The 27704-nt window shown below is 50.0% G+C and overlaps 1 protein-coding gene and 1 non-coding gene across 9 annotated transcripts; both read left to right on the plus strand.

The window, feature by feature from the left end:
* The first annotated feature begins 97 nt into the window (after positions 1–97).
* Positions 98–27427, plus strand: FPGS (folylpolyglutamate synthase). 8 transcript variants are annotated; one of them, XM_070453393.1, is made up of 16 exons: positions 191–206; positions 8433–8565; positions 15992–16120; positions 16212–16265; positions 16350–16414; positions 21010–21124; positions 21273–21353; positions 21480–21541; positions 21616–21718; positions 22033–22110; positions 22334–22481; positions 22595–22684; positions 23722–23872; positions 24245–24320; positions 25549–25615; positions 26428–27427. In XM_070453393.1, the coding sequence occupies exons 3-16, from the start codon at positions 16043–16045 to the stop codon at positions 26835–26837; spliced, it is 1578 nt and encodes a 525-aa protein (XP_070309494.1). In that variant the 5' UTR covers positions 191–206; positions 8433–8565; positions 15992–16042; the 3' UTR covers positions 26838–27427. The 8 variants fall into 8 exon arrangements, with proteins under 8 accessions (XP_070309469.1, XP_070309475.1, XP_070309494.1 ...); XM_070453384.1 differs by lacking the exon at positions 191–206 and adding an exon at positions 352–526; XM_070453368.1 differs by lacking the exon at positions 8433–8565 and having other exon boundaries at positions 98–206.
* Positions 5592–5695, plus strand: LOC139031591 (U6 spliceosomal RNA). The gene has a single exon (XR_011484089.1). It is a non-coding gene; the product is annotated as a U6 spliceosomal RNA (small nuclear RNA).
* Positions 27428–27704: the final 277 nt, after the last annotated feature.

Below are 27704 nucleotides of genomic sequence, written 5' to 3' on the forward strand. Positions count from 1 at the left end.
CCCATTGGGCAGGAAGCCCAGCCTCAAGGCCCGGAAGTCTCTGCATGCTCCCTCCCTAGTACTCCCTTCTGCCTGCTCACCTTTAACCTCCACCGGGTTGTTTTTTAACTCACAGAAGATTCTGACTTAATCCTGCGCTCAGAAATCCAGCAGGGAGGCCGAGAGATCCCTGGGCTGATCCCAGGATGAAAGCAGAAGCCTATCAGGTGAGACCTTCTCCCAGCCCCCTGCCCACCCGCCCCAGGCACGCTCCCCTAAGGCCAGGGTGGGAGAAGGCCAGGTCTTGGGAATCCCTCCAGCTCCCCCTCCCCTCTGTGGCCCAGCCCAGGGCAGGCTTGGCAGAGGTACCCACACCCGTGAGTCACTCCGTGCCCCATCTGGTCGGGGAGCGGGAAGCCCAGGGATGAGAGGTGCCAGGTCCCTGGCTACTTGCTGGCCAGTGGCTGAGAAGCTCTGGTGGGAAGCAGCCATGGAGGAGCCGGGCCTAACGGGGTGTCCTCTCTCTGCTAAAACTGCCTCCTTCCAGGTAGGAGAACATGGGGACCTTGGACAGGCAGCCTTCTTCTCTAAGGCTACCTTTTGTACAATGAGTGTAGATAGACCTCAGGGATCCAAGCCATTAGCGATGATCATAACCTCATACTTTGAAATGGAGATCCAAGGAAAAAGCCTTGTCATCCTACACCTTGTTTTGAAGGCCTGGGGTGGTCCAGGGCCCCCCAACCCCATGGGCCTCACAGCTCCCTTTTCACCACCTGGAGGCTCCGCAGAAGCCTCCACCCGGTGTGGAGATGGGAAGCTCTGAAGGAGGACTGGACAGCAGGCGTGGGAGGCAGCCGAGGTGGCCTTGAGGATCTTCCTGTGTGCCAGGCCCCGTTTACAGACTGGGTTTCGTCTGACCGACCTGTGAGAAAGAGTGGCCAGCTCTATTTTAATAATGATAATGACAGTGGCACTACTGATCAAAGTGCTTTCTACCTGCTGGGCCTTGTGCCCACTGTTGTCTGTGCTTGAAGATCTGAGACCATTATTGTCTGCATTTTAAAGATCCGGAAGGTGCGGGTAGGAGCATGTAAGGACTTGGCCTGTGGAAGGTTTCTAACCTCATTCATGTGTGGAGCCCTTGCTCTGTGCTCTGGGCCCAGCACCCCCCTTCCCACTCACCTCCAGACCTCTGAGGCTGGCAGGACTGCGACCCCCACTTTACAGATGAGGAAACAGGGCTTCAGGGGGCAAGGAGACCACCAGCTCAGAGGTGACAGAATCATAATTGGAGGGGACCAGCTAGAGCTGGGGGTGGGAACCCCAGGCTGGACTATGAGAGTCTGTAGACACTAGACAAGTTGCTTAGCCTCTTTGAGCCTCAGTTTCCTCCTCTATAGAATGGTCACCACAAGACTGCCTCCCTCCCTCTTGGGATGGCTGTGCGATGCCCTGTGAGGATCGCATGGCTGTTGTGGCTCAGCCAGCATCCCCTGGGGCTGCACGCCAGGCTGGCCGCTTCCCCCTGACTCCCCAACAGAGAGGACCTTCCGCCCAGCAACAAAGGAGCAGCCCCAGAAGCCAGGGGTTGGGAGTTATGGCTTCTTCAAGGTCAGCCAGGCCCCTGGCTCTAGAGGCCAGGACCCCAGAGAGGTGAGGTGACCTGATACACAGTGTGGTCCCCTCACCAGGGGCGGCCTCCTGGGCTGGGGAGTATTGGCATTTTTCAGGGCTTCTCATCTCCCTCTGAACTGAGATCCAGCTCAAGGCCAGAGCCCAGCTAGTTGACCAAATGACCAGGCACCCCCAAGGGCACAGGGCAGCTTGGGCAGGGTCCAGGGATGCCTGGGGTGCACTGTGGTTGTTGTTCAGTCACTAAGTTATGCCTGACTTTTTGTCAGCCCCACGAACTGCAGAATGTCAGGCTTCCCTGTCCTTCACTAACTCCCAGAGTTTGCTCAAACTCATGTCCATTGGGAGGCCTGGTATTACAGACCCCTGTGAATGACTACACCACTTCCCCTGTTAGGCCTTTGTTGTGTTCTCTGAGAAATGGGTCCCAGAACAGACCTTCCCTCACAGGGTGGGTGTGAGGATCAAACAAGACAGATGTGTGTAAAAGTCCTTGCACAGTGCTGATGTCTAGGGAGAACTTGTATTGTTATTTAAGAAAACCCATGTTACCAAAAAAAAAAAATTAGCCAGGGTTTCCCTAGCTTGATCAGAGGGGCTAAATTTGGAATCAAAAGGAGCTGGAACTGAGCTGAATCCTTGAACCAACTTGTTAGTTGGTGACATTCCCAGGTGATTCCTTGCCTCTTGTCCTGTTTCCTCACCTGTAAAATGGGCTCAGTACAGCACCAGGCAAGGAGGAGGCTCTGTACATCTTATCTCCAGGGAGAAGGTGCCAAGGACCATCAGTTGCGGAGTGTGATAACAAACTGAGAAAACATGTTCCACACTTTTTTATTTCCCCTCTGAAAATTGGCAATCTGCTCTCAGATTTGAGCAAAGAAAGGATCGGCCAGTTCAGACAGCCCTCAGGCCCTTCTGGGAGGTGGCAGAACTGAAGCCAGCCTTTCAGTGGCATATCTCATTTCAAGGCTCCACACCACACACCTGGGGCCCTTCAAAAGCCTTCTTGGCTATGAGTGGGGACCCCAGAAACTTCCCAGGAGCATCTGGGAGCCACACCTGCTTCCAGGTCAGTTCTGGCCCCTTGCTGGGCCTCAGTGTCCCCAGCTGCTGACCAGGAATGTTGATATGAAGAGCTCTGAGGGATTTCCTTGGCAGTCCAGTGGTTAAGACTTCGCCTTCCAATGCAGGGGTGAGGATTTGATCCCTGGTAGGGCAACTAAGATCCCAGGTGCCTCTCCGCCAAAAAAACCCCAAAAATAAAACAGAAGCAATATTGTAACAAATTCAATAAAGACTTTAAAAATGGCCACAGCAAAAAATCTCAAAAAACAAAGAAACAGTAGAGCTCTGAGGTGCTGGTCACCTAACATGGAAGGAATCATTCTTTCTTTTTCCCACTTAGGCATGTTACCAGGGGAAAAACTATAAAATACATATAAGCAAAATGAAGTCACCTGTAAATAAAATTTTTTTAAAAGGAAAAAAAAAAATATATATATATATATACTTATAAAAAAAGTCACTTCTAGCCTTACCTCTAGAAGCTGATCATAGTTACCTTTTAGGAGAAAATTGCCCAGGCTGGTTTGTAAATTGTAATTATTTGAACAATAGGATCCCAGTGTCCATACTGAGTCATCAAAAGGTTTGTTCCCTTAACAAGCTTCTTATATCAAAATTTACAATGCTCTGTTAAGAAAACATTTATTTTGAAATGCTGATACTGTCACATGGTTTAAAATCTAAAAGGTACAAAAGGGTAGATGGCAAGAATGTGGCAAGGGGACATTTGATCAGAGATCTGAAATGATCATGAGTTAGTCACGTGAACTTTAGGGAGAAGAACATTCCGGACCGAGGGAATCCCAGTGCAAAGGCCCTGGGGCTCTGTCCTGCGCTCACTCTGTATGACCTTGGGCTGGCTGAGCAACCCCTCTGCCTCAGTTTCCCATCTTCATAAGGAGGATAATCACAGTACTCCTTAAGAATACCGTTCACGCTAAGTGCTCAGTAGGTGTGGACTTTCACAAAGGTGGGCGTGAGCTTGGTGTGTTTGAGAATCAGAGACCAGCAGGGCTGGGGGCAATGATAAGATCCAACATTTGGACTTCATCCTAAGTGCAGTGAGAATCCATGGGGAGATTTGAATCAGGAGAGAGGAGATCTGGTTTTTTCAAAAATGATGAAGAACAGGGATTTCCTTGGTGGTCCAGTGGTTAAGATTCCACACTTCCAATGCAGGGGGTATGGGTCTGATCGTTGGTTGCGGAACTAAGATCCTCCATGTCATGTGACATGGCCAAAAAAGGCAAAAAAAAAAAAAAAGGGGAAAACAATTGTGGTTGTAGGGGTCAAGAGGAACAATAGCAAGGAGGCAATAGGTTAGACCGGCAGTAGTGGCCTGGGCCTGGAGGGATGGCAGTGAGGCCTAGCTTTATTTATTTATTTATTTATTTTTATAATTGTATTTATTTATGGTTGTGCTGGGTCTTCGTTGCATTTCTCTGTTGCAGTGAAAACAGAGGCTACTCACTAGTTGTGGTGCATGGGCCTCTCTCGCGGCAGATTCTCCTGTTGCAGAGCACGGGCTCTAGGGCGTGGGGGCGTCAGTAGTTGTGACACGTGGGCTCAGTAGTTGCGGCTCCCAGGCTCTAGGGCATGGGTTCAGTAGTTGCTTCATGGCACGTGGGATCTTCCTGGGTTAGGGATCAAACTGTGCCTCCAGCATTGGCAGGCAGATTCTTTACCCCTAAGTCACCAGGGAAGCCTAGCTTTAGACTTGAGCCCCCTGGGTGGAGCTGTTCTCCAAACTGAAAAGCCCTGGGGAGCAGCTGAGATGCCTTCAGACGCTGAGAGGTCACCAGGCGCTCGTTGGTAGCCAGCGAAGAGGGACATTTGAAAGTCAAACATGGTCACAGACCCGGGACAGCAGGGACCACCTAGCGGAGAGAGGCATGAGCCTCTGGCCACCAACGGGAGGAGGTCGGAGGGGAGAACGGAGCGCCAGCAGGGCTCACCCAGCCAGGAAGGAGGAGGACGGGGAGGGGAGGTGTCCGGGAAGCCGAGAACAAAGGGTTTCAGGAAGAAGGGCGTCATCAGGTCATCAACCGTGTCACCTGCCACCCGAGATGGAGGGTGATAAACAGCACGTGGGGCCCCGAGCACAGTTCCAGTTGTTGGTTTCCTCGGGGTCAACCGTAGAAGCAGTGGAACTGCAGGGTCAGAGGGAGGCCCATTTTTAAGATCCACTGCCCTCCTCATACACTAAATCCATTCACACCTCTGTAGCCAGAGTTGGGGTGAGGATAAGAAGAGGCTATCCCCACTGAGGATATGGAATTTTGTTTAAGGCAAGTTTCTTCTCACCCAGCGACAGAAAAGAGTTTTCATGTAGGTCCCTGGATATAAGCTGACATTCAAAGGTGGGGGGAGTCCTTATGTATCAGAGGGTCTGAATCTGAATGTGGCCATTGGAAATGTACCCTCCCTTCTGAATGCTAATCTTCTGCATAAACCTGCCAAAGAGCTTGAACCTCCTCTGGTCTTCACAGAACCCTGGGTGGGGGTGGGGAATGGGCAGCGGAACCACTCTAGTCCTGGCTCTCTGGAATGCCTTTGAAGACTCTTGGCGTCATCAAGACCCACCCTCCCCTAGAAATTATGAGATGGGACAGAACTCATTTCAGCCTTGTCCTATTAAGGAGAAGACTGCAAGTCAAGACAGAATCAGAAATAGGAAGCAAATTGCCCAAGGTCACACGGCGCATCAACAGCAGAGATTAACCAGACCAGCGGTGGCGAGTTGGGGCAGGTTTTAGAGCCAGCAAATTTGGCTTTGTGTCTTAGCTCCACCACACACTGTCTCACTCTGAATGAGTTGCTTACCCTCTGTGAGCCTCCATTTTGCCACCTGTCAAATGGGGATAATCTTTCATTCATATCATTCTTGTGAGGATTAAAAAGAGATTGCAGTGCTCGCTTCGGCAGCACATATACTAAAATTGGAACGATACAGAGATTAGCATGGCCCCTGCGCAAGGATGACACACAAATTTGTGAAGTGTTCCATAAAAAAAATAAATAAGTAAAAAGAGATTGCAATGCCAATCCCAGGGATAAATGCTAAAGGAACCCATCTTTAGCAAAGAGCAAAGAGGAAAAGTTTAGGGGAAAGGTGTTTCAGGCAGAGGTAAAAGTTTGTGAACATGAGCTTGGCCAAGACCAAGTCCCGAAGTCTGCCAGTTGTCCTGATGAGGCAGGAGAGAGAGCAGTAACTCAGGCAGATCTGAGTCTAGAAAGCCCAGCATGATGCCTTTGCTGACCTGCTGTGTGGCCCCAAGCTGTCTCTCTCCCTCTCTGGTCCCCAGCCTCCTGTCCCTACAGGCTTTAAACAGAGATCACAAATCTTTGTTCTTTGCAAGTTTCATTCTTCACTCTTCCCTTGCTCCCTGGGCAGGGCGCTCCAAAAGCAGAGCCTTGTCATCTGTCCCCACAAGCCAGTGTCCCCAGCACGGAGCCCAGGTCTGGCAGAGACAATTTCTCACCAAATGAATGCATGAATGGATGGATGGATCCACCCTTTCTCTTTGGGAGAGTGGGGGGTTGAAGCAGGACCCCCGGCCCCTCATTACCCTCCGTGCATGCCTGCAGACCTGCCTCCCACGGGTGGACACTGGCCTGCTTGCCAGTTTCTTTGAGTCCTTGTTTTCTTTGCTCTCCACACAATGGATTTGTTTCTATTGTTCTTTACGGAGAATGAGAACCCCTTCACCGTATCCAAAAGGCCAACAGTGGTTCTCCAGGTGCACTATGAAAGTGCTTTTGATTTTCTCCTTTATACTTTTGCTACTTTCTTGTACAAATATCTGTGGCATTTCAAATAAAAAGAAATTTCCCTGGTGGTCCAGCGGTTAAGACTCCATGCTCCCAGTGCAGGGGGCCCTGGTTTGATCCCTGGTCAGGGAACTAGATCCCGCATGCCACAACTAAGACCTTGTTGGTTTTCAGTTGCTCAGTTGCGTCAGACTCTTTGTGACCCCATGGACTGCAGCACGCCAGGCCTCTCTGTCCTTCACTGTCTCCTGGAGTTTCTCAGATTCACCTAGACCTGGTGTAGCCAAATAAAAATTTTTTTTTAAAGCCATAATGCAAAGGAGATGAGGGGAATGCTAAAGAAATACAAATGATCTTTTTAAAAAAATTAATTATTTTTATTTTGGCTATGCTGGGTCTTCGCTGCTAAGCAGGCTTTTCTCTGGTTGTGCAGAGCAGGGCCTATGCTCCAGTTGCGGTGCACAGGCTTCTCACTGCGGTGACTTCTTTTGTTGCGGAGCACAGGCTCTAGGCAGGGGCACTTCAGTAGTTGTGGCTCCCGGGCTCGAGAGCACAGGCTAAATAGTTGTGGTCCATGGGCTTAGTTGCTTTGCAGCATGTGAGATCTTCCTGGATCAGGTATCGAACCCACGTCTCCTGCATTGGCAGGCTGATTCTCTACCACTGAGCCACTAGGGAAGCCCATGACTTTTAAAGATAAAAAATGCTCCTCCTCCTTCATAATAAAATAAATGCAAAAGACAGCTACCCTGAGAATACATGTTTCCCCCTATGGGATTGGCAAGATCAGAGTTGGCTAATGGTGTGTGTTGGTGAGGAAATAGCTGGCTCATGCCCCTCAGGGCCACAGGGGTGGAAACTGGCCTTGTCCCTATGGAGGACAGCGTGGCAATCTGTATGAAAGTGTCGAATGCACATCACCTTTGATCCAGCCGTTGCACTTCCTGGAATTTATCCATCAGATGTGCTCACACATGGAAGGAATAATGTTACCCACCGTAGCATTGCTTGTGATGGCCAAATATTGAAAACCTAAACATCCATCAGTAAGAGACTGGCCAAATACATGACAGTACTTCCACACCAAGGAGTACTATGCAGCTTTGAAAAGGCAAATTAGCCAATACGGCCTCTCTTATGTGGCAATATGGTCCAGAATAAGGTCTAGGATATAAAGTTATATGGAGAAAGTTCAATGCAGATTTGTGTGTATAGTCTGCTGCTATCTTTGAGTGTAAAGAAGTGTGTGTGTGTTAGTTGCTCAAGTCATGTCTGACTCTTGGTGACCCCATGGACTGTGTAGCCCACTAGGCTTCTCTGCCCATGGAATTCTCCAGGCAAGAATACTTGAGTATAAACAAGAAATCAATATATATTTGTATTTCCTTGTAATTGCATAAAATGTCTCTAGAAAAATCACAGGAAGTATAACTTTGCTTTTGGGTGGGGGAATTGGGTTGCTAGGAACTAGGGTGGGAGGGAAGCTTTTCCCAGTGTACCTTTTCGTATCTCTCACTATTTAAATGCTATGATGTATTATCCATCCAAAAAAAAAGTGAGAATTTAAAAACAAAATAAAAAGTAAGGAACAGTTTGAATATGACAAAGAAGATAAATCTATCACATTCCTTCCCCTCTTAAATTTCCAGGTGTCATTGGCTATAAAAATTGTCCTTGGAAGGAATTCCCTGATAGTCCAGTGGTTAGGACATTGTGCTTTAACTGCTGGGATCCGCCAAAAAAAAGTGGTCCTTATAGACCATGGAGGAAAGGCCACTGGGTGACTTTGCCAAGGCTTCCTGTTTTTGTTGTTCAGTCGCTAAGTCACGTCCTACTCCTTGTGATCCCATGGACTGTAGCATGCCAGTCTCCTCTGTCCTCCATTATCTTCCGGAATTTGCTCAAATTCAGGTCCATTGAGTCGGGTATGCTATCTAATCATCTCATCCTCTGCCGTCCCCATCGCCTCCTGCCCTCAGTCTTTCCCAGAAGCAAGATCTTTTCCAATGAGTCAACTCTTCGCAAAGTGACCAAAGTACTGAAGTTTTAGCAGTTTACTGAAATAGAAGCCTGGAAAGAAGCTCAATTTCACTGCAGCCAGAGAAATACACAGTAAGAATAACAGGGTACTCTATACCCAGCCATCTGGGGGACATTCTCGAATAGGGGTGCTCTCTCTGCACACATAACTGATGGGCTGCAACGTTTCCAGTGTTGGGGGGAAGGAATGCAAATACCCTTGGACCCAACTGTTCCTCATCCCATGCAATCTCACCCTCAGAAATTTAAGCCCCTGATGTAGATGCTATCCATTGCGACAGAGCACTGCAGGCAAGTAGGGAACACATTATGATATAGCCACTGTTTCTGAGCTCGAAGTGCCCCCGCCTCCAGTGGGGAGGGGGCAGGAGGAAGATATAGAGGCTAGGAATAAGGACTCTGGAGCCAGAGCTCAAATTTTGATGTTGTGACTTGGGCATGTGCCTTTATTTCTCTGGGCCTCAGTTTCCTCACTTGTGAAACAGCGTGCCTATTTCACAGGGTTTTGATGATTAAATGAGTAACTATGTAGAATGGATTCAAAAACAGTGCCTGGACCAGAAAGGTTCTACTTAACTGTTTGCTAAGTAATGGTCTTAAAGGAATCCCTCCTTATTTTTTAGGATTTTTTTTTTTGAGGGGGTTGGTTTTATTTTCTTTTTTGACCCTGGAGCATGCAGGAGCTTAGTTCCCTGACTGGGGATTGAATCCATACCCCCTGCAATGAAAGCACGGCTTAACCACTAGACTAGCAGGGAAGTCTATGGATCCCCATAGGCTTATTGTTGAGTATGAACGTTAAGATGCAGAAAGTATTGTCATTTGTATCAGCAAGTTTCTATAGGGAGTTTTCTGGTAATCTAGTGGTTAGGATTCAGGGCTTTCACTGTGGCCTGGGTTCAATCCCTGGTGGGGGGACCAAGATCCCGCAAGCTGGGCTGCATGGCCCAGAAAAACCAAAAATAAAGAAGCCCAAGGCCCTAGTTGTGTCTGTGATTTCATGAGCAGACACACACTGTGGGACACACACTTGGTCGTCAATGTTCTTGTTCAGTTGCTAAGTCATGTCCAACTCTTTGCAGCTCCAGGGATGGTAGCGTGCCAGGCACCTCTGTCCTCCACTGTCTCCCAGAGTTTGTTCAAATTCATGTCCACTGAGTCAGTGATGCTATCTAACTATCTCATTCTCTGCTGCCCCCTGCTCCTCTTGCCTTCTGTCTTTCCCAGCATCAGGTTTTTTCCAATGACTCAGCTCTTCACATCAAGTGGCCAAATTGTTGGAGCTTTAGGTTCAGCATCAGTCCTTCCCATGGATATTCAGGATTGATTTATTTTAGGATTGACTGTTTTGATCTCCTTGGCTGTCAATAAGAATTACCAAATGTGGGGAGAGAGAGGGGGTTAAGCAAAAGAAAAAAAAACATTTAATGCCATTTTATGATAAATTTTATGCAGTTATTAAATTATAATATATAAAGAAAGTTTCAATTATTTTTTAAAAAGAAGAAAACTAAGCAAGACAACGACCTGTCCATCTCCCGTGGGGCAGGGGTGGGGGCACCCAGCAGTGATATGAACAGCAGAAGTCTAGCCAATGACAGAATCTTCCCAACATATGTGTTTATTTCAAAATCAAACAATCTCTGGTAAATATTTAGACCCAGTGTCTGCAGGAAAGAGGGAGAGACTGCTGGTACTGAAATCCCATCAGTTGTTAAAAGTGAAAGTGAAAGTGAAGTTGTTCAGTCATGTCTGACTCTTCGCGACCCAAGTGGACGGTAACCAACCAGGCTTCTCCGTCCATGGGATTCTCCGTCCATGGGATTCTCCATCCATGGGATTCTCCAGGCAAGAATACTGGAGTGGGTTGCCAGTTCCTTCTCCAGGGGATCGAACCCAGGTCTCCCGCATTGCAGGCAGACACTTTAACCTCTGAACCACCAGGGAAGCCCAAAATTGTTAAGGGACTGCCTTTTATCCAAGAAAACTTCTCTAGAAGCTTCTTGCAGCAACTCCCCACTCCCTACCCAAACACACACACACCTTTCCAGGTCTCAACTGTAGAAAGGAAATCTCCATACTACTTTTTTTCCATGCTAGCAGTTGGGACCAAGAAGGTCATATACAGGAAGGTCATATACCAATGAACGGGGCCCAGGTTCAACCTTTGGTCATGAATCTAATGGGGGGCCAAAAAATAAAGCAAAAAAAGATTAAGAAAAGTAAAACAAAAATATTTTTAAATAAACAGCAAAAGTGTTAATTAAAAAAAATAAGTCATAGACAGAAAAAGTTCTGAAAACTCCAGGACAAGCCTGGGTCCTCCATCCACAGGTAGGACAGATTACTGCCCTCTCTGAGGGCAGCTCTCTCTAAACAGCATATCTTCTGAGGTGCAAATCTGATCTTGTCATCCTTTCTTAGAACCATTTTATTGTAATCCAAATCTAAATGCAATTCAATTTCTTCTAAGTCCACAAGATCCTACTGGATCTGGCATCTTGTCACCCTGGGGCTCACTAACTGCGCTCAATCTCCACAGCTCATGAGGTCAGGATGTTGCCTTTTCCAGGAAGCCTTCCCAGGCTGCCCAGGAATGGTTAGGGGACCCAGTAGCTGTAGGTGCCTGGTTTTTGGTCTGTTACGCCACAGTCGAGCTGTCAGATTCATGAGGGCAGAGACCTCATCCCTGCAGTTTGTAGTCTCTGTGTTGGGTCGGGATGTTTTGGGAGCTGTGATTCAGTGACCTCCCTGAGGTGTCCACCAGTTCTATCATTGTATCCTGGCTCACTGATTCCTAAAATGTCGATGTTCACGCTTGCCATCTCCTGTTTGACCACTTCCAATTTGCCTTGATTCATGGACCTAACATTCCAAGCAACAGTTAGAACTGGACATGGAACAACAGACTGGTTCCAAATTGGGAAAGGAGTATGTCAAGGCTGTATATTGTCACCCTGTTTACTTAACTTATATGCAGAGTACATCCGGAGAAATGCTGGGCTGGAGGAAGCACAAGTTTGAATCAAGATTGCCGTGATATCAATATCAATAATCTCAGAATGCAGATGACACCACCCTTATGGCAGAAAGCAAACAATAACTGAAGAGCCTCTTGATGAAAGTGAAAGAGGAAATTGAAAAAGTTGGCTTAAAGCTCAACATTCAGAAAATTATGATCATGGCATGCAGTCCCATCACTTCATGGCAAATAGATGGGGGAACTGTGGAAACAGTGGCTGACTTTATTCTTCTGGGCTCCAAAATCATCACAGATGGTGATTGCAGCCATGAAATTAAAAGACTCTTACTCCTTGGAAGGAAAGTTATGACCAACCTAGACAGCGTATTAAAAAGCAGAGATATTACTTCGTCAACATAGGTCCGTCTAGTCAAGGCTATGGTTTTTCCAGTGGTCATGTATGAATGTGAGAGTTGGACTATAAAGAAAGCTGAGCACCGAAGAATTGATGCTTTTGAACTGTGGTGTTGGAGAATACTCTTGCGAGTCCCTTGGACTGCAAGGAGATCCAACCAGTCCATCCTAAAGGAAATCAGTCCTGGGTGTTCATTGGAAGGACTGATGTTGAAGCTGAAACTCCAATCCTTTGGCCACCTGATGTGATGAGCTGACTCATTTGAGAAGACCCTGATGATGGGAGGGAGTGGGTGCAGGAGGAGAAGGGGATGACAGAGGATGAGATGGTTGGATGGCATCACCAACTCAATGGACATGGGTTTGGGTGGACTCCGGGAGTTGGTAATGGACAGGGAGGCCTGGCGTGCTGCAGTTCATGGGGTCGCAAAGGGTTGGACATGACTGAACGATTGAACTGAACTGAACATTCCAGGTTCCTATACAATATTGCTCTTTACAGCATTGGACTTTGCTTCTATCACCAAGCACATCCACAACTGGATGTTGTTTTTGCTTTGGCTTTATCTCTTCATTCTTTCTGGAGTTATTTCTCTACTGATCTCAAGTGGCAAATTAGGCACCTACAGACCTGGGGAGTTCATCTTTCAGTGTCCTATCTTTTCGCCTTTTCATACTGTTCATGGGGTTCTCAAGGCAAGAATATTGAATTGGTTTGCCATACCCTTCTCCAGTGGACCACATTTTGTCAGAACTCTCCACCATGACCTGTCCATCTTGGGTGGCCCTACCTGGTGTGGCTCATAGTTTCATTGAGTTAGACAGGGCTGTGGTCCATGTGATCAGGTTGGTCGGATTGGTTATGCAGATGACACCACCCTTATGGCAGAAAGTGAAGAATAACTAAAGAGCCTCTTGATGAAAGTGAAAGAGGAGAGTGGAAAATTTGGTTTAAAGCTCAACATTCAGAAAACTAAAATCATGACATCTGGTCCCATCACTTCATGGCAAATAGATGGGGAAACAATGAAAACAGTTCAGTTTAGTTCAGTTCAGTCACTCAGTTGTATCTGACTCTTTGTGACCCCATTAGAACTAACACCCGAAAAAGATGTCCTTTTCATTATAGGGGACTGGAATGCAAAAGTAGGAAGTCAAGAAACACCTGGAGTAACAGGCAAATTTGGCCTTGGAGTACAGAATGAAGCAGGGTAAAGGCTAATAGAGTTTTGCCAAGAGAACACACTGGTTTTAGCAAACACCCTCTTCCAACAACATAAGAGAACACTCTACACATGGACATCACCAGATGGCCAACAACGAAATCAGATCAATTATATTCTTTGCAGCCAAAGATGGAGAAGCTCTATACAGTCAGCAAAAACAAGACTGGGAGCTGACTGTGGCTCAGATCATGAACTCCTCATTGCCAAATTCAGACTTAAATTGAAGAAAGTGGGGAAAACCACTAGACCATTCAGGTATGACCTAAATCAAATCCCTTATGATTATACAGTGGAAGTGAGAAATAGATTTAAGGGACTAGATCTGATAGACAGAGTGCCTGATGAACTATGGATGGAGGTTTGTGACATTGTACAGGAAACAGTGGCTGACTTTATTCTTCTGGGCTCCAAAATCACTGCAGATGGTGACTGTAGCCATGAAATTAAAAGACTCCTACTCCTTGGAAGGAAAGTTATGACCAACCTAGACAGCATATTAAAAAGCAAAGACATTCCTTTGCCAACAAAGGTCCGTCTAGTCAAAGCTATGGTTTTTCCAGTAGTCATATATGGATGTGAGAGTTGGGCTATAAAGAAAGCTGAGCATCGAAGAATTGATGCTTTTGAACTGTGGTGTTGGAGAAGACTCTTGAGAGTCCCTTGGACTGCAAGGAGATCCAACCAGTCCATCCTAAAGGAAATCAGTCCTGAATATTCATTGGAAGGACTGATGTTGAAGCTGAAACTCCAATCCTCTAGCCACCTGATGTGAAGAGCTGACTCATTGGAAAAGACCCTGATGCTGGGAAAGATTGAGGGCAGGAGGAGAAGGGGATGACAGAGGATGAGATGGTTGGATGGCATCACTGACTCAATGGACATGAGTTTCAGTAAACTCCGGGAGTTGGTGGTGGACCAGGGGGACCTGGCATGCTGCAGTCCATGGGGTCGCTAGATTGAGCGACTGAACTGAATTGAACTGGTCCCGACTTTCAGCTGGTTCTGGCCTGGAGCAGGGCTGCTAACTGGGACTGGCTATTTGGGGTGGGTGAGGGGAGTGCGGCCAGATCCTGGAGAAGACGACGAAAAGAGTGCGTATTTTCCTAAGGCAGAGGACTCCCGCGGGACCGTGCCCCTCAAAAACATGAACGAGCTCTCCGGCCCGCGCTGGGGCCAGCCCCTCACAACAATGGCGTCTGGCAGGCTCTTATTGGTCGCAGTGGGCTCGATGGACAGCGCTGATTGGCGAAGAGAGGAGGCGTGTCGGGGGCGGGCCCAGGAGCTTAGTTTTTTTTTCGGTTCGGGCCTAGAGTGTAGCTGCCTGCCTCTCTACTATGTCTCGGGCACGCTGCCACGCTCTCTTCCTGGCAGCGGTTTCTCCGCGTGGTGCAACAACCGGGGTCGCAGCGCGGCGAGGGTTGAGCGCGTGGCCTGTGCTGCAGGAGCCAGGCATGGAGTATCAGGTATCTTTGCCCGCCGGCGGGAGGTCTCACAATGACTCGTGATCCAGCCTGAGGTCACTTAGCATCTGGTCTGCGCCAAGCTGAGAGGGTGGCCAGGAGCCTGGGACTCGCTGGGGTCGAGGGGCGGGGCGGCGGGGACCTTCTGGAGTCTGGAGGTGGGGACAGGCACCAGGGAGTTGGGCCCGGCTCTACCGGATTGGAATTCTGAGGCTGAAGTGAACCGCGGTTGGAAGAGACGAAAGGGATGCCTGGTGGTAGGACCAACGGCTCAGCTGAGATTCTGGAGTTATTAAAGTGTCTCCGGACTCCGAAGCAGCAGTTGGGGGTGGGGGAGAGTAGAGGGATTAGGGAGTTCAGACTTGGGAGTTCAGACTTGGGAGATCCAGGAGTCTTGATGTGGATTGGAGTCTCCAGGATTCAGGAAGAAGGAGATCCAAGCGCTTAGAATTGGGGAGCAGGCAGAACTCAGGAGCAGGGGTGGTGATGAAAGAACATGGAAAACAAAAACTTCCTCCTGGTTCTGTGCCAAAGGCCAATTGCCAGAGAGCAGCACAGGATGCTGGCCAGGCAAGCGGCACCAGTTTGACGAGTAGGGCCTACAGCCAGCCACTGAGGCCCTGAAAGGTTAGAGATATCACTCCCACTTCCACCACCCAGCGTGAACTGTCCTGAGGCTATACCTACCTGCCTTCTTGTCTGGGCGACCCTGGCACACCCTTCCTCCCTCTGAGACTCCTCTCTCTCAACTGGTTGCTTCAGGCCACTCTTCTCTGGGTCGGAATGTGGAATCCCAATCCTCAGGGTTAGGCATGGAAGCCTCCTGGAATTCCTAGTTCTAATTCCTTCAGTTCTAAGATCCTAGCCTTCTAGGGCCAGATATAGTGATATAGTGTGAACTATGGAAGAAATTGGGCTTTCCCAGTGGCTCGGTAGTCAAGGATCTACCTCCAGTGCAGGAGACGCAGGGGACACGGGTTCAATCCCTGGCTCAGGAAGATCCCCCGGAGAAGGAAATGACAACCCACTCCAGTATTCTTGCCTGGGAAATCCCTTGGACAGAGGAACCTGGTGGGCTAGACTCCATGGAGTTGCAAACAGCTGGACATGACTGAGCATGACTGAGCATATATGCACACACCCACACATGCATGGAGGGAATTAGGGCAAAGACCTGAGAGTGAAGCCTAGTCCTGTTAGTCAGTTTACCTGTTTTGCCTGGCACTCCCTAGGTGAAGCTGAACTGCCCCAGGCTCCCATTTCTGCCAGAGCTAGAAAGATGCCACTTCTTTCTCAGTGGTGCCTAACCTCTGGGCTGGGGCACCAGGGCTGGCGTGGCAGTCCTGGTACCCTGGCCTAGCCCCTGGCATGCTGTGTGCCCCTGTCCCCATGGGCCCCTAATGCGCCTTAACTTGCTACCTGGGGCTCACTGCCAGGATGCTGTGCGCACACTCAACACCCTGCAGACCAATGCTAACTACTTGGAGATGGTGAAGCGTGAGCGGGGTGACCCCCAGACACAGCTGGAAGCCATGAAGCTGTACTTGGCACGGAGTGGGCTTCAGGTAAGGTGGGGAGGGCTTGTAACCACCTCCACCCCCTACTTCTGTTTGTGCATCCTGTGGCTGAGGCAGGGACCTTGTCTATCTGTCCTAGGTGGAGGACTTGGACCAACTGAACATCATCCACATTACTGGGACCAAGGGGAAGGTGAATCACAGAACCCAGGGGTAGGGCGTCCGTGGGCTGGGGTGGGGGTTTGGGACCTGCCCAGACAAGACCTTTTCTTTGCAGGGCTCCACATGTGCCTTCACTGAACGTATCCTCCGAAGCTACGGCCTGAAGACGGGGTTCTTTAGGTACTGAGGTACAGAGGGATGTGGTGTCTCCTAGCTGTCTGGGGGTCTCTGGATCCAACCTGCACCTCAGGGTCAGGGTCCCCCACAGGAACTCAGCTGCATGTCTCTCTGCCCAGTGTTTATTCATTCAACATACATTCAGTTAGCATTTAGTGTATTAGCCCAAGTTTATGACAATCTCTCATTTTTATAATGCAAAGAACTTGAGGGGAGCAGCAACTTGAATAGATAAACAAAATACACAGCTGGAAAAATCAGATATCTTTTTAGTCCTTTTTTGGCTACATCATGCGGTATGAGGGATCTTAGTTCCCTAACCAGGGATCAAATCCGCGCCCCCTGCAGTGGAAGCACGGAGACTTAACCACTGCACTGCCAGGGGAGTCCCTCAGATGTCTTTTTTTTCAGTTCAGTTCAGTTCAGTCGCTCAGTCGTGTCCGACTCTTTGTGACCCCATGAACTGCAGCACGCCAGGCCTCCCTGTCCATCACCAACTCCCAGAGCCTACCCAAACTCATGTCCATTGAGTCAGTGATGCCATCCAACCATCTCATCCTCTGTCATCCCCTTCTCCTGTCTTCAATCTTTCCCAGCATCAGGTCTTTTCAAATGCGTCAGCTCTTCACATCAGGTGGCCAAAGGATTGGAGTTTCAGCTTCAACATCAGTCCTTCCAATGAATATTCAGGACTGATTTCCTTTAGGATGGACTGGTTGGATCTCCTTGCAGTCCAAGGGACTCTCAAGAGTCTTCTCCAACACCACAGTTCAAAAGCATCAATTCTTCGGCGCTCAGCCTTCTTTATAGTCCATCTTTCACATCCATACATGACTGCTGGAAAAACCATAGCCTTGACTAGATGGACCTTTGTTGGCAAAGGAATGTCTCTGCTTTTTAATATGCTATCTAGGTTGGTCATAACTTTCCTTCCAAGGAGTAGGAGTCTTTTAATTTCATGGTTGCAATCGCCATCTGCAGTGATTTTGGAGCCCAGAAAAAATAAAGTCAGCCACTGTTTCCCTATCTGTTTGCCATGAAGTGATGGGACCAGATGCCATGATCTTAGTTTCCTGAATGTTGAGCTTTAAGCCAACTTTTTCACTCTCCTCTTTCACTTTCATCAAGAGGTTCTTTAGTTCTTCTTCACTTTCTGCCATAAGGGTGGTGTCATCTGCATATCTGAGGTTATTGATATTTCTCCCAGCAATCTTGATTCCAGCTTGTGCTTCCTCCAGCCCAGCATTTCTCATGATGTACTCTACATATAAGCAGGGTGACAATATACAGCCTTGATGTACTCCTTTTCCTATTTGGAGCCAGTCTGTTGTTCCATGTCCAGTTCTAACTGTTGCTTCCTGACCTGCATACAGGTTTCTCAAGAGGCAGATCAGGTGGTCCGGTATTCCCATCTCTTTCAGAATTTTCCACTGTTTATTGTGATCCACACAGTCAAAGGCTTTGGCATAGTCAATAAAGCAGAAATAGATGTTTTTCTGGAACTCTCTTACTTTTTCAATGATCCAGCAGATGTTGGCAATTTGATCTCTGGTTCCCCTGCCTTTTCTAAAACCAGTTTGAACATCTGGAAGTTCATGGTTCATATATTGCTGAAGCCTGGCTTGGAGAATTTTGAGCATTACTTTAGTGGCATGTGAAATGAGTAAATTGTGCAGTAGTGTGAGCATTCTTTGATGTTTCCTTTCTTGGGGATTGGAATGAAAACTGACCTTTTCCAGTCCTGTGGCCACTGCTGAGCTTTCCAAATTTGCTGATATATTGAGTGCAGCATTTTCACAGTATCATCTTTTAGGATTTGAAATAGCTCAACTGGAATTCCATCACCTCCACTAGTTTTGTTCATAGTGATGCTTCCTAAGGCCCATTTGACTTCATATTCCAGGATGTTTGACTCTAGGTGACTGATCACACCATCATGATTATCTGGGTTGTGAAGATCTTTTTTGTACAGTTCTTCTGTGTATTCTTGCCACCTCTTCTTATTATCTTCTGCTTCTGTCAGGTCCATACCATTTCTGTCCTTATTGTGCCCATCTTTGCATGAAATATTCCCTTGGTATCTCTAATTTTCTTGAAGAGATCTCTAGTCTTTCCCATTCTGTTTTCATCTATTTCTTTGCACTGATCACTGAGGAAGTCTTTCTTATCTCTCCTTGCTATTCTTTGGAACTCTGCATTCAAGTGGGTATATCTTTCCTTTTCTCCTTTGCTTTTCACTTCTCTTCTTTTCACAGTTATTTGTAAGGCCTCCTCAGACAGCCATTTTGCCTTTTTGCATTTCTTTTTCTTGGGGATGGTCTTGATCCCTGTCTCCTGTACAATGTCACGAACCTCCATCCATAGTTCATCAGGCACTCTGTCTATTAGATCTAGTCCCTTAAATCTATTTCTCACTTCCACTGTATAATCATAAGGGATTTGATTTAGGTCATACCTGAATGGTCTAGTGGTTTTCCCCACTTTCTTCAATTTAAGTCTGAATTTGGCAATAAGGAGTTCATGATCTGAGCCACAGTCAGCTCCCAGTCTTGTTTTTGCTGACTGTATAGAGCTTCTCCATCTTTGGCTGCAAAGAATATAATTGATCTGATTTCGTTGTTGGCCATCTGGTGATGTCCATGTGTAGAGTGTTCTCTTATGTTGTTGGAAGAAGGTGTTTGCTATGACCAGTGTGTTCTCTTGGCAAAACTCTATTAGCCTTTGCCCTGCTTCATTCTGTACTCCAAGGCCAAATTTGCCTGTTACTCCAGGTGTTTCTTGACTTCCTACTTTTGCATTCCAGTCCCCTATAATGAAAAGGACATCTTTTTTGGGTGTTAGTTCTGAAAGGTCTTGTAGGTCTTCATAGAACCGTTTAACTTCAGCTTCTTCAGTGTTACTGGTCGGGACATAGACTTGGATTACTGTGATACTGAATGGTTTGCCTTGGAAACAAACAGAGATCATTCTGTCATTTTTGAGATTGCATCCAAGCACTGCATTTCAGACTCTTTTGTTGACTATGAGGGCTACTCCATTTCTTCTGAGGGATTCCTTTTTTTTTTTAAGATTTATTTATTAGTTATTGGCTGTGGTGGGTCTTCATCACCGCTGTGCGGGCTTTCTCTAGTTGTGGCAGGCAGGGGCTACACTTCGGTGTAGAGGAGGGTCTTCTCATTGCAGTTGCTTTCCTTGTGGAGTGCAGGCTTCAGGGCACACGGCTTCAGTAGTTTCCACACTCAGGCTCAGTAGTTATGTTGCATGGGCTTGCATGTTGCTCTGCAGCATGTGGGATCTTCCCAGACCAGGGATCGAACCAGTGTCCCTTGCATTGCAAGGCAGATGCTTAACCACTGGACCATTAAGAAAGCCCCCTCAGATATCTTTTTATTAACTTAAATTCCTAACACAGTTTTTAAATCACATAGAAATATTTATCAGTTAGGGTATCTTTGCCATAAGGAACAGAAAGCCTGGCTAGAAAGGCTTAGACAGTAAGCATAGGGTATGATGCCCCTGTCGAGGTCTCCCTAGTAGGCAGCAGAAGGGAACCCTATCAGTGTTCCAGCCTCATCCACTGCTTTGCCTGCTCGGCAGTGCCCCATCTTGGCCACATTCAAGCATCTAAAATCACACCACAGGATTGCAGTGAGCCAGTAGGGATAGATAGGGGTCCCTCTTCCCTGAAGCTATATGTGCCTTTCTTAAGCCCATCGCTGGCAAAGCAGTGGAATTAACATGCCAGTTAATCACTCAGGTTTCAGTCCCTAAGCTCGGGGCATTCAAGATGTGTGCCTCCTTTTATTTTACCAGTTTTATTTATCAAGTGACCTCTGTAAACAACTGAAACCAGCTGACTGAGGTCCTTTCAGATCAGTGTGTTTTCCCTCCACAGTTCTTTGTTGAAAATAGAGAAATGGAGAGGATTCATAATATGAGAGGATCTTTGAGGACTCAAATAAAAGCCCCAAATCTCTCATCTAAAATAATTTGAGGGGTTAAAAACCCAGCCTTCAACTTGGGCCCATGTGGCATCATGGGCCAGTCTGGGGCTGCAACTTGAACACAGCTGATGAGGCCTTGTCCTCAAGGGCAGGAAGACAGACAGACATTATGGGGGCAGATGTTGGCAGAGTAGCTGATGGGTATGGGCTGGGGGGGGGGGGGGCAGATGGGGGCATGCTATAGGAGCCCAGAGAACATGCCTGACCAGCCTGGTGGGAGGATCCTTTCTCTCTGCTGGAGGAGTGGTCTTACTTGAGATCTGTGTAGTGGGCAGGTACACAGGTAGACCTGGAGATAGAAAGTCTGTGGGCAGGGGGAAGGAAGCAGGGCTGGAGGAGCTAAAAAATAGTCCAGAGGGGCTGGGGCACAGGGACCTAAGAAGGGCTGCAGGAGAGGTGAGGCGCAGAGGCCAGGGGAACCAGCGCCGCTGGGGCCTAGGAGGCCGAGATGAGGAGCGAGAAGGGTTTTCAGCAGGACAGTGACACAGCCTGCTTTGTTTTTCCAAAAGACGGGTCTGACTCTGGGGCGGGGGTGGGGGGCAGCCTGGGGGTCTTGGGAAGGGAGTTTCCTGATGACCCTGGGTCTTTCGGCAGCTCTCCCCACCTGGTGCAGGTGCGTGAGCGGATCCGCATCAATGGGCAGCCCATAAGCTCCGAACTCTTCACCAAGCACTTCTGGAGTCTCTACCACCGGCTGGAGGAGACCAAGGTGCCTGTGCCAGAGGGCTGGTGGGTGGGCAGGGTAGGGGACCCCAAGTGGGTGGGTAGACCCAGAGGGCGCTGCACATCCCAGGACACCATCTCCACCAGCACAGAGGCTGCAGTGGCCCCGAGCTCTGACGTAATCCTGTCCATAGGACGACAGCAGCTGTGTCTCCATGCCCGGCTACTTCCGCTTCCTCACGCTCATGGCCTTCCACGTCTTCCTCCAAGAGAAGGTGTGTGTGGCCACCTCCCCAGAAACCCTGTGTTCCAGACCTTGGGAAGGGGAATCTCAGCAGGCTAAGGGCTCCCATGCAGCGTCGGGAGCCCCTATGCCTCCTGCCATGCCCTCTGATCTTCAGGTGGACCTGGCAGTGGTGGAAGTAGGCATCGGTGGGGCTTACGACTGCACCAACATCATCAGGTGAGGGCGATGGCTTGGGGAGAGGGATGGTGGCCAGGAGCCCAGGGGCATCCTGGCCCTTTCATTTCCCGCAGGAAGCCTGTGGTGTGTGGGATCACCTCTCTTGGCATCGACCACACTGGCCTTCTGGGGGACACGATGGAGAAGATCGCATGGCAGAAAGGGGGCATTTTTAAGGTGACCTGGGGAGGGGAGGTACATGGATGGCCTGACCCTGGCCCTCAAGATTCAGGGAAGGGGAGGGGTGCTTATTTGTATCTTGACTCAGAATTAGGTCTTGGAATCAGTGGGGTCTGGGTTCTCAAGGGAGCTCTGTGTGGGACTGGAATAAGTTGAGCCCCATCTCTGGCCTCAGTCTCCCCATCAAGGGGTTCCCAAAGGTCCAATGGGGGAAGGCTGAATGGGCTGCCCGGAACGAGGGATGTGGGGGCCAGAGACGGGCGGTGGAGCACCCTGGGTAGCCCCTGGCTCACTCACCGTGTCCTCCACAGAGTGGCGTCCCTGCCTTCACCGTGCCCCAGCCTGACGAGCCGCTGGCAGTGCTAAGGGACAGAGCTCAGCAGATCTCAGTGAGTCTGATGGAACTGCCGTGGGGGCGGAGGAGGACTGACTGGGGAGGCACTTTATCCTCTGGGGCCTCGGTTTGCTCATCTGTGCTCGTCCAGCTGGGGTGCATCTCGGTTCTAGGAACAGGGTTTGGTGGGTTCTGGTTGGTGGGTTCTGGTAGATGGAAGGGCTGATGGCATCAGGGAGGGCCATCCCCTGAGCAGCCGCTGCCCGTCTCCCCTGCAGTGTCCCCTCTACCTGTGCCCACCGCTACAAGCCCTGGAGGAAGGGGGGCCACCGCTGACCCTGGGCCTGGAGGGAGAGCACCAGAGGTCCAATGCTGCCTTGGCCTTGCAGCTGGCCCGCTGCTGGCTGCAGCAGAAAGGTTACCAGGGTAAGTGGGCAGGTCAGTGGATGGGCAGGGGACAGGTGGACCCGCCTGTGAGGGCCCTTAGAGGTGAGGACTGAGTCCACTGAAGCCCTCCCTCTCCCTTCCCTCCCTGCCAGATGCCGGGGAGCTGAAGGCATCCAGGCCCAGCCTCCCAGGGCAGCTGCCCCTGGCACCCGTGTTCCAGCCCACACCCCATATGCAGCAGGGTGAGTTGGACCTTCCTGCCCAGCCGGGCCCCCTTCAGGTGTTTTCTTTTGGTCTCCTATTAGAGAGGTGGGACCAATGGTGCCTTAAGAGAAAGGACTCTGCTGAAGGCAGTAAGCTTCCCGCACTTTGAGTCCATGAAGTCTCTCTGAACCCGTTTCCCCATCTGCCAAGTGAGATGATGATAGGATCCACTGAGAGGTGCCATCACTGAGGGACTGAGTCCAGAGCCTGGCAGATACAGGATAAAGTGCCCAACCAGCCTGTGGCAGCTGCCAGCACTGTCATCATGCTTGTCATCATCAGGAGACCATGAGGGTCTTGAGGACCGTGATACTCTTCAGACTTCTTGCTTCCCCTCAAAACTTTAAGCACATAGTAGGTCCTCGTGGCTGTTAAACCCCTTCAGCGGATGGCTCCAGGGTGCCCACTGTGTGCCAGGCCCTGTGTCAGGGCCGTGAGACAGTCCTGGAGCCAGGTGGGTTACATCCTAGCCCCAGGACTCAGGGCTTCCCTGGGGGTCAGCAGTGCAGAATTTGCCTGCAATGCAGGAGACGTGGCACACGGGGTTTAATTCCTGGGTCTGGAAGATCCCCTTGGAGAAGGAAACAGCAACCCACTCCAGTATTTTTGCCTGGGAAATCCCATGGACAGAGGAGCCTGGCGGGCTACAAGTCCCGGGGTCGCAAAGCGTCCGACGTGACTGAAGCGACTGAGCACACAAGACCAGGACTCACTCGCTCTGTGACCAAATCTCTCTGAGTCAGGGTTCTCTGCCTGCATCTTAGGACTAACATATGACAGCAGCCCCCTTCTCAGGGCCGCCTGGAAAATTCCACCAGATAAGGCAGCCAAAGAGCTGATCCCAGCGACTAGGGCCCAGCCAGAGGCTTCTGGGCCGATCAGAGTGGCTAGCAAGGAGGGCTCTGCGTGTGGGCAGACAGTTAGTTGAGGACCACAGTGGGAGTATACGGGAGGGCAGCCCCGAGAGGGCTGCCTCGGGGCTGCGCCTGGAGGACTGCCTTGCTCCCCAACCCAGGGCTTCGGCACACGGAGTGGCCAGGTCGGACGCAGTTGCTGCGGCGCGGGCCCCTTACCTGGTACTTGGACGGCGCGCACACCACCAGCAGCATGCAGGCCTGCGTGCGCTGGTTCCGCCAGGCGCTGCACAGATGCCAGAGGCCGGACAGGTGAGCGGCGGGCAGAGGCGGGGCCGGGGGCGGGGGCGGGACCTGGGGGAAGGATGGGGCGGGGCTTGGTCGGCGGAGAGGGGCGGTGCCTTGAGGAGGGGCGGGGCGGGGCCTTAAGGATGGGTGGGCGGGGCTTGGTCAGCAGAGGAGGCAGGACCTTGAGGGAGGGAGCATGGGCCGGGGCGCGACTGGGTCAGTGGGGAGGGGCTGGACCTCTGGGAAGGATGGGGCGGGACTCGGGGACTGGGTCGGACGGGGACACTATGGGAGGAGAGGAAGTTTCTGGAGGAAGGATGGGGCAGGGCCCGTGGAGAAGGGGTGGGAGGCCCCTCCGCTCTGACCTCCCCCACCTCCAACCCCTCCCTCTCCCAGCGGGTCCGAGGTTCGCGTCTTGCTCTTCAACTCCACTGGGGACCGGGATTCCGCGGCCCTGCTGAAGCTGCTGCAGGTGAGGGAATGCCTGGGGTATGGGCAGCAGGCAGGCTAGCTCGAGTGCTGGCTTTGACCCCCAGCAGCGGTGCCTTCATCCCTGAACTTGTTTCCTCAGCTGGAGAATGGCACTGATTGCTCATTCCCCTCCTGAATTGTATTATCAAAGCATTGGGTGCAGGGAAGTCAAGTCACAGGTCACTGCCCGCATTCTCCTCCGTGGTCACACTCAAGACCAGGATTATAGGCGGGACCAGGTAAGTGGTATGAGGTGCAGGCTCTGGATTCACTTGTCAGGTTCCCTTCAGCCACTGGTATGTGACCCTGGATAAGAGATGGCATTTCCCTGAGCCTCAGTTTGCCTCGCCATAAAACAGGGATGTTACTATGATACCTGCTTCTAAACTTTGGTTTATCCAAGAAGACACATAGAACATAGATGGCCCATAAGTATATGAGAGTGTACTCAACATGCCAGATCATCAGTACAATGCAAATCAAAACCACAAGGAGATATTATTATCTCACACCTGTTAGAATGGCGGTCATCAAAAAGACAAGAGAAAGTAAGCATTGGAGGGGATGTGGACAAAAGGGAACACCTATGAACTGTTAGTGGGATATCATTTCACAGCAGCTATGGATAATAATAGGATAATAATAGAAAGGTTTCTCAAAAAAGTTCAAAATTGGTATATGATCTGGCAATTCCACTTCTGGGGATTTATCCCAAGAAAAAAGCACTAACTTGAAAAGATTAAAAAAATAATAAAGTTTGGTTTAAGGGGTCACTGGACTATTAAGCATAGAGGGAGGGGCCCCACTGTGCTCTGGGAAACTGAGTCTGCCCTGGCTGTCAAGGCTGAAAGGGTTCCTAGGGATCGTTTCCCATTTCATAGACAGGATGCTAAATCTGTCCTTCATATCCACAACCTCACTCCTTTGTGCTCAGTAGATGGGTCACCTTAAGCCAATGCGCATGCCCCCTCCAGTCTGTCTCCCTGTCTGTGTTGGGCTGTGCTGCCCAGGCCACAGGCCATATGGGGTACGCTGAGGCAGATGGGGAGGCAAGGGGCATGGAAGTGCTGTGGGTGGGTTTATGCAGCAGCGCTCCTGTTCAGCTGGGGGTGGGGGGCATCTCTAGAGATGGGGACATGGATGTGGACTCTGGGGGTGCTCTGTGGAAGTCAGGGTGGGGGGGCCTCCTCTCAGGCCCTGACACTGAGCTTCTCCCTTTGGCCTTCCAGCCCTGCCAGTTTGACTATGCCATTTTCTGCCCTAACCTGGCAGAGATGGCATCAACAGACAATGCAGGTGAGTTGACAGGCATAGTCCCTGGGGTGGGCAGGGGGCAGAGGGCCCTGAGGTGGATTGCTGTGTTGGTGACAGTGGGGGCTTTTAAACTGGAGGTCTTGGGTAAGAACTAGATTTGTTTTATCGTATAAAGCAATACCCTTTGGTACGTTTTGAATGTTGTGTGTGACTGCAATACTAAGAAGGAATTGTTGGGGAAACTAGTTTTCAAAATGCAGGTTACAACCCAGTGATGGTTCTTGAAATCAGCTTAGTGGGTCTCAACCAGCATTTTAAATAGAATAGAGAGTGTCAGTATGTTTTGCACAAAATTAAGGGTAGGTACTGTCTGATGACATTCTCTTCCAGACATATACGTGTACATATGTGAGTCCTGGGCTGCTACTATAAAATGTATTCTTTTTTACTATGGATTATATAAAAAGTTAAAAAAAAAAAAAAATCTTAAAAATACAGATCTCCAGGCCCCACATCAGTTGGCATGGGGATAGTCTGGGAACTTGCATTTGGAGAAATACTTAATGCCCACCTAGCGATGGACCTTGTGCATTTCACAGATGAAGGCAATGAGTTAGGGCAGAAAGAGGTGCTCCATGGGCAGAAGCCCCGACATGGAAGCTAAACTGCCTGGGCCTGTTTCTCAACAACTCTGTGACAAAGGGCAGTCACCGAACTTTCCGAGCCTCCATTTCCTCAGTGCTGAGGATGGTCGGTGCTTGGATAGAGCCTGGCATTGAGCATGGGCTCACGGCATGCTTCCCCTCCCCGACCCTGGGCTGCCTCACTGATGTGTCCGTCCCTGTGCCCTGCAGACCAACAGAACTTCACAGTGACACTGGACCAGGTGCTGCTCCGCTGCCTCACCCACCAACAGCACTGGAGTCGCCTGCACGAGGAGCAGGCCAGCCCGGACCCCTGGAGCACCCCTAGCCGGGAGCAGGGTGGGCCTGCATCTCTGCTGCTGGCGCCTCACCCACCCCACACCCACAGCGCCAGCTCTCTCATCTTCAGCTGCATCTCCCATGCCTTGCAGTGGATCACCCAAGGCCGGGACCCTGTCTTTCAGCCGCCCAGTCCCCCACGGGCCCTCCTCGCCCACCCTGTGGCAGACAGCGGGGCCATGGTACTCCAAGAGGCTGCCACCGTCCACGTGCTGGTCACAGGCAGCCTGCACCTGGTGGGCGGTGTCCTGAAGCTGCTGGATCCCTCCCTGTCCCAGTAGCCCAGGCAGTGGGGTGGAGGGGAGGGGCGTTTGCCCTGCATCTCCCATGAACTCCTAAACTATTTGCCTTTTGTGCCTTCCTGATTCTGTCTAGAGTGACCCAGGGTCTTGGGCTCTAAGCAGTGAAATAGAGAGCTGGAGGCAGGATGCCGAGCTCTGTCTCTGAGCCTTGGATGCTCCTAGCCTCTTCTTCCTGGTTCTCCAGCTGTTGGACCACACCTGACCGTCCAGTCCCTCTCTACTCCCACGCTGCCTGCTTCCTGTCTCAGGCCCAGCTTACTGTGTAAGCTGTCTGACCAAGCCTGGGGCCCTGTCGGCTGTTGGCTGCTGGTTGACAGATTTCCTCCTCCCAGTGGCCTTCTGGGAAAGGAGAGGGTCCCTGCCTGGGGCCCCCAGGGCGCAGAGGGTGGCTGAAATGATTTAAAGCTTTGAACTTTAAAAAGAAAAAAAAAGATTGTCTGGGATTTCCCTGATAGTCCAGTGGTTTTAAGACTCTGCACTTCCAATGCAGAGGACATAGGTTCATTCAATCCCACATGCTGCATGGTATGGCCAAAAAAAAAAAATTAAAAAAGCACTGGCTAAACATTCGACGGACTTCCCGGGTGGCTCAGATGATAAAGAATCTGCCTGCAATGCAGGAGACCTGGGTTCGATCCCTAGGTTGGGAAGGTGCCCTGGAGAAAGGAATGGTTACCCACTCCAGTATTCTGGAGAATCCAATGGACAGAGGAGCCTGGTAGGCTACAGTCCATGGGGTTGCTTGGAGTCAGACATGACCAAGTGACTAACACACAAACATTTGACTGACTTGACCTCTAGCTCCTTCAGCAGACAATAGGGAGATGAGGACTATGGCTGGTCCAA

This window comes from Odocoileus virginianus, chromosome 2 (genome assembly GCF_023699985.2).
Source record: "Odocoileus virginianus isolate 20LAN1187 ecotype Illinois chromosome 2, Ovbor_1.2, whole genome shotgun sequence".
In the NCBI taxonomy this organism is placed as follows: Eukaryota; Metazoa; Chordata; class Mammalia; order Artiodactyla; family Cervidae; genus Odocoileus; species Odocoileus virginianus.